Source organism: Scardinius erythrophthalmus (assembly GCF_964197995.2).
Source record: "Scardinius erythrophthalmus genome assembly, chromosome: 10".
Classification (NCBI taxonomy): domain Eukaryota; kingdom Metazoa; phylum Chordata; class Actinopteri; order Cypriniformes; family Leuciscidae; genus Scardinius; species Scardinius erythrophthalmus.
The window spans coordinates 6,914,522-6,921,554 of NC_138230.1; the positions used below are offsets into that span (position 1 = coordinate 6,914,522).

The 7,033-nt window shown below is 43.0% G+C and overlaps 1 protein-coding gene across 1 annotated transcript in view; it reads right to left on the bottom strand.

Moving 5' to 3' along the window:
* LOC308696994 (H-2 class I histocompatibility antigen, Q10 alpha chain-like) overlaps positions 1-6,709 on the bottom strand; it is a 33,233-nt gene extending 26,524 nt beyond the window's left edge. Inside the window, exons 1-3 of the mRNA XM_081376013.1 lie at positions 6,493-6,709; positions 5,902-6,162; positions 5,521-5,817 (exon numbers count right to left, since the gene is read on the bottom strand). Coding sequence (XP_081232139.1) covers positions 5,521-5,817; positions 5,902-6,162; positions 6,493-6,655 — 721 coding nt within the window. The 5' untranslated portion in view covers positions 6,656-6,709. The remainder of the gene's footprint in view (positions 1-5,520; positions 5,818-5,901; positions 6,163-6,492) is intronic.
* Between the last annotated feature and the right edge of the window lie 324 nt (positions 6,710-7,033).

Consider the following 7,033-nt stretch of genomic DNA (forward strand, 5'->3'; position numbering starts at 1 on the left):
GGCTCGCTCCAGAATCGACTAAGAACTCAATAACTACCCCTTTGACCCGTAATGGATAAATAGGCATTTCAGAAAACCCTGCGCTTTTGTACAATCTCATACACTCATCATTCACAGCTTTGTTCACAGTTTCATCAGACACACAAAGTGGTTTGCAAGCAGTTTCTTCATTGCAAGAAGCAGAAAAAGAATCAGTGTATGTGTTTGTGTTTGCGTCGTGTGTGCATGTGTTAGTAAGAATATTTTCACTTCCCTTTGCTGTAGCCAGAGATCCGCCACCAAGAATCGAACTCTCTCCGTCCCGCTCCCCAGCCCCCTCGTTTCAATCAGCATTCATGACCGGACACGCGGTGCTCCAATGCCCTTCCTTCTTGCAGAATCTACATTTTGTACAGTCTCTGATCATGTGGTCATTCGTTGCACAAATGTAACAGCTCCATCTTCCCCCAGCAGCTCTTCTTCTCTGTCCTTTTCGATTAGCGTGGTTTGAACCGGAACTTTCAGGCTTATTGGGTTGTTGCGATTGTTGTTGCTGCACAACTACCATTGTGACGGGATTTTTCCTCCCGCTCCTTTCTTCGATGTCTCTTTCGGCGTGAATGGCGTGTTGCAGCATTCTGTTCAGACGACCGTCTTCCCAGCCTACGTAGCTGGTTTTCGCTCCCCTCCTGATCTCGGGTTTCAGACCTTGTAGGAAATAGCCCATCAGATGTTTCTCCCACGTGCTTGCCTTTGTTCCCCTGTCGCCTGGTTCAGTTATGCCACTGTACTTTGCAAATGTCTCAAAAAGTCTGAAATAATAGCTTCTCACCGTCTCGTTCTTTTCCTGGACGCAGCACGTGATTTTTTCGGTGTCCACACGCGCAGGGAAAGCTTCTATGATGTGCTTTGAGAAGTTTTCCACTTCGTTCCTGTACGGTTCGTTGCTGACATGGTCCCAGTCGGCGTGCACTCTTCTAACGTCTGTTTTTGTCAGCTTGCCAGCCACTTTGCCCCAGTTCGCAGCGCCCATTCTTATCGTTAGCAATCGTTTCAGTTCTTGTGTGGTGGGGCTGAATTCCCTACACACTGCGAGCAGTTCGCTGGCAAAGTTCTCGCCCGCGTCTCGCGGATCTGGCAGATGTGCCATTGCATCCTTCATGTCTGACATAGTCCATGCTCTGAAAACTAGCATTGGGCCGTCCGTGCCCGCAACTTCAACCATCGGAGCAGTCACATTCGACACTTTAACCTTTGCCGCTGTGAAACTGACCTTTTCTTGCTTCATTTGTGATCTTGTGAGCCTTGGCAGACCGCTTGTCCCCGGTCTATCGTCTTTCGGGGTGTCTGGAACTGTCTTCCCGGAAACTTCCCCCTCTCCGTCGTCTTCGCTGCTTGCCGCGGCCTGTGCTGAGGAGTCTGCCTCCCCCTGCTGTACTGGCGGTGCTGGTAGCTGTCCCTGAAGCCTTGCTGTTACCATTTGTGCAACTCGCTCTGCGGTCTCCGCCTCTGCTTGCGCTGCTCTTGCTTGCGCGGCTCTTCGGTTGGCTTCCTCCAGTTCGATTCGCGCTCTGTCCTGTGCCAGTTGTTCTGCGGTTCTCGGGGGTAATGGAGAGCGGTCCAGATCAAGATCGACCTTTAGGGCCGAAATCTCTGCCACGGGATAGTGATTTGTGTTGTACGCTGGTGGCGGAGCTGTTGCCACCTCGGACACATGTGGAAAAGCACATACATTCGGTTCATTAGTAGCATTCTGTTCCAATGGAACTGTTTTTACACACACAACATTCTCAGCACTAAATGCTAATTCTTTTTGTATTTGTTTTCGTTCCCGTCTATCAGCTTCTTCTACCCAACACAATATAGTCGTTTCGCAATCCACACAAATATGCTTGACACGCATACAACAGCTTCTCTGTTTTCCTGCGTTCTTTTCCACTGACTCTTTCACGACATTAAGTCTTATTTTACTCAATGTTCCCGCTTCAGGGAAATCATGATATTTGATCAGTTTCTGTATGTCAGTCATACATTTACCACCATAATTATTTCTCATTTGACAGAAAATTGGTGTATAAAAATTATCTGTTTTACTGCTTGATGATCCCATTTTGGCTGAGTTTCCCTTTTGGATTTCACAGTTCGACACGTGCCTTACAGTATCTGTCAAACGTCTTCGACAGACCCGATCTTTTCGTCACCCCAAGATCGGTCGGGTTTCAATTGGTAATTACGCTCTACTCAAAGTTTTCTCACGTGCGCTTTGCGCTTAATTAACTGACATAAATTTTGAGCAGAACACAATCACTCAGCAATTTGTGATTATCTGAATCACGGTGGATCCCCGTCCACTAACGAGCCAAGCGTGGCAGAAACCGGTCTGAATCTGTCAGATCGATTTCTCCCTCAAAATCAATTTGTGATTAACTGAATCACCAATCACCTCGCTCGTACCAAAAGCAGAACTCAGCCAACATGGTTCATGTTCACCCACAATTATCAAATTACACTTAACTTCAATAAAACAATTTGCCGTGTCTTACCCAGAGATGCTTTTTCTGTTTCTCCCGCAATCCGCGGATTCTTTATAGTCCTGGTGGGAGCTTCCTCCAATGGTCCTGAGTGCGGGGTTTTGCCTCTCTCTCTCGTAATCTGTTGAGTTTCTATCTCAAACCGTCGAGGTATGAGACGGCCGCCTGTTGCTGCCGAGGTCGTGCACTTTCCCGTCAAATCCGCTCTCAGGACCAGGAGAAGAAGCGTCCGCACAGGATCCCACTTCTGACACCAGCTGTAATAGCAATTTTTATCTCACTTGGAAAAACAGCATCACAGGTGTAAGACAACACTCAAAAAGGCAAAATTGTAATAAAGAAGAAAAAGGCTTTATTCTTTGAGGAATCTTTTCGCAACCGCAGCCACCCAGATGTGAAACAGAAAGCCTAAAGACATAATAAAACTGAGACATTTTATACAGGTTTCTAACATCTTGACCACACCCTTCTGTTAGTGGAATTTTACAGAAAAGACACCTTCTAATTCCCACTGGTTTGGACTGGTTTCTTATCCCCCCCCCCTGAGCAGACTATACTGTTCTTTGATTCTTGATAGTTCAAAAGGCCTTCATTTATGACCTAAATTGCCTCCTGCTAGATTACCTCCTGCTTCCCCTAAGGGGAGGGCAGGGGACCCCACGTTTATTGCTAAACGACCCCTGTATTCTCCTGCCTGGACCCTTTCTCGTGTCCAGGTGCAAGATATTTTATTATCCAGTCTTCCTGTCACTTTTTCAGCTGTTAGAAAAGAAAAACCCCCACAGAAGCACATGGTCAATACACAGTTAAATGAAATCAATAAGTTCAAATGAACAAAACACAGGAACAATGAATTTTTCACCTACATGCCGATAAAGTATTTTAGAGCTAATCAAAACTAGAAACGTTGCCTTTCCAAATAATGCAATAGTTTATATATTACTCTAATGACTTTTCCTGGACTAGGAAACACTACTTTAGTCCCTGGTATGTACATGGTTTCCATGATTAAGTAAAATAATATTAGAATAATAATATTAAAGTAACAGCCTGCAGTGTGCTGACTAAATTTAAACTACATAACTTCACCAACTAACCATTCAGAAATGTTGTCTACATGTTGTCACTTCTTCTTGAGTCTCTATCTTTCTGAATCCGATTTGAACATAAAAGGCTAAAGTTTTTGAAATTTCAGTGCATGTGTGTGTGAGGTAATCGAAGCTGCTAAGGACATAAGCTGTTGAAGCTCCGCCCCCTGTGCCGGGAGCAGCAGCTCATTTGCATTTAAAGGAAAAGGCACAAAACGGTGGCTCTTCGCTCACCCTCAAAAAGTGACAATTTTAACATGCTATATAACAATATTTGTGGGGTATTTTGAGCTAAAACTTCACACACACTCTGGGGACATTTGAGATTTATTTTACATCTTGTGAAAAGTGCATTATATCACCCCTTTAATAATGAGCTACATGCCTACAATTTTCTTTGCCATTGACATCCGACTGAACTACAAACTTTCCACTGACGTCATATACAGCATTCTACTCTCTGTTCTCTCACCCATTATACTCTCTGTTGCAGTGGTGGCTGCTGGTCTTTCAAAGAGGGGAAGCTCATTTTCGGCCTACATCATAAAAATTCTACGTTCATTTTCAAGAAAATGCTCTGTGACCCTGTCGTACCAACTGGCGTCTTTTCCAGTGACTTGACCAGTGTCCTCTCAATGGCCAGCAGAGTTAAATATAATTGTATAAATGTAATAATATAATAAAGGTATAAATAATAATATAATAAAGTATAATAATACTACTAATAATAATATAGATTTTTTAAATATTTTAATAATTATTTTAAAATTATTATTAATAATGTAAAAAAATTATAAATAATAATATAATAAAGGTATATATGTATAATTGTGTGAAATGTATTATGAAAATTGGCTAGCAATTTCGACAAGCAAATACCAAGAAATTGGTTGCAGCAGTTTGACTACACTTGAAAAGTCTGCGATGGGACTGAGCTCGAACAGCTTCAGCACTAGCTACTTTTTATTGTATGAAATCGCTGTCAATCAAAAGGAGATGCAGTCTTTAAACAAACCCTTCAATCATCATGTTGAAGCCCGGAGTCCGGGCCAGTCCACTCCTCATTCACCCCCAGAGACAAGTATAGGTCTCTGCAGACAGTAATAGGAGTTACCAGATCAGTGGGCGAGGCCATAAACAGAGGGGCGTTTTCCACCGTGTTACCTGATTTGCCCACGTCACAGAGAGGGTAGGGTTTAGGGGTGGGGTCGGGGGAAGGGCATAATTTTCATTGCATTATTTATAAACACCCACCAGTTTGAAAACACCCACAAATTTAGAAACGCCCACTTTTGTTCCGCAGAGACCCCATACTCCCCAGAGGCTCTGAGCATCCGTGGGCGGGACATAATCGCAGCATTTCTCCAATGACCGTCTAGTATCAAAGCACTGAAAAAAACTGTTCAGAGCAGCTCCACTGAAGTCACTGACGCTGGGCTTTAACAGGGAAATGCACTGTCTGTGACGCTACGGGAATGAACGAGAAGGAAATCGAGTCAGCCGACCTGCTATATGTAACTGATTCTGAACGAACTCGCATTTTTAGTCAATAAAATGTTAACAAAATAGTACATATTTGACCATTAATTTTTTTACATTATAGGGGAAGTAAGGTTTTTTATTATAGCTTTCTTATTTAAAGAGTTGATTGAGCGATGCAACAATGCGTGATTATTCTCCAGCACGTCACATCTCTCACAACAGTTTTAATCAGCATTTAGTTCAAATTTACAGTTTAAATAAACAATACTTAAGAGTACGAGTACACGAGTTCAGTATCGATACTGATACTGATACTGGTATCAGTGCATCCCTAGTTTAGTTATACTGGTGCAAAATCAAATGTAGCACAACCAATGAAGTGTTCATATGAAACCATAAAGCAAAAAACAGGTCAGCAAAACAGCAGTACCATTTATTACCTGGGTCATAATCACACAAAAACCAGCAATCTTCTATTATGCCAGTCTGGTGCTTCACCACACACTGATACTGGGATGTTTCAGACGGCAGGATCTCCAGGCTCTTCTTCAGCTGAAAGGATCCGTCAGCGTTCGGTCTGATTCCCTCTGAGTTCAGCTGATCATCAGGGACCGGCGTCTGATCGTGTCTGATCTCCATCTGCACATGTTTAGGGTAGAAGCCTGTGGCCAAACACACCAGCAGAGACGAGACTGAAGATCCAGACGCTTTTACAAGAGTGTGAACACGAGGACGAGCTGCAGGACAGACAATGAAAATAATAAACCTGCATGAAAGAATGCATTCAAATATCAACCCTAGAGATTCTGATGTAAACTCACATTCCATGATGATCTTTCCCTCTCGCTGAAGTTCAGTGAATCTGGTTAATGTTTCCACACATTTCCTCTCCAGGCTGGAAACTGATTCTCTGTCCCAGATGATGTCGTGGTCGAGGACTAAAGGCTTCCAGTGCATTGAGAGGTCAAAGGTCAAGGTCTGGCCATCATAGGCGTATTCATCAGAGCCTTGAAGAAACATTACTGAACCATTAGAGTGACGTTCAACTGCACAGCCGTGCCTCCACTGAAGAACATGAAGATCTAGAGAAACACAAAAGATTAAGACCAGAAGATAAGATTCAATAATGTGACAGTGATATTATTCTAAAAGTTGACAGAGGAATGAAATTTGATTAAAGTGATTAGCATTTTTGTGCCAAAAAAGTAATGTCATGTCAAAGTAATTTTCCTACATGGCAGGTCAAATTAATTTCTCAAACCAAACTTAATTTGCCATAACCTGTCGGTTAGTGCTATGCACAAATTTTATCTTAAAAAAGGTGGAAACAAGTAAATATATTAAAGATTGTCATATTGTGCATCCTTAAGTAATATTACAAATATTATGGCAAAATGTTAATGGATAATTACCCGTGTCCCGTGTGCTGTTCTCATTCCTCTTGTCCATCAGTGTTTTAATGTTGATCTGAAGCCACTGATAATGCAGATCATCACTTTCATTAAAGAGTCTCTCAGATTCCTCACACAATCGAGTCATGAAATCTGCTTTATTCACACTGTTACACAAACTCATCTGTATGTCATCCAGTTCCACTGAGTTGTAGAATTCATAAATGTCTCCAGATTTCGATATTACACTGTAGGCTACATGCAGGCCCGGAGTGGGTAATCGGGAGAATCGGGAGTATTCCCGGTGGGCCGCTTCACTTTTGGGCCGGTCGAGGATTTTTTTATTTTTTATTTTTACATTTCAAATGTTACATTATTTACATTAGGATACACACGTTCCGCATTCTGCCACCACAGCGCGCAACTCAGCATGGGTTGTACCATGTGAGGGAGTTCTCCCCTCCCCTCCTATAGAAATGGTTGGGTCCATAGCCCGTCTTTTCAAAACGTTTTCTCAGGGAGGCTACCGCGGCTCCGCGGCGCCTACTGATAGCTGGGCCGG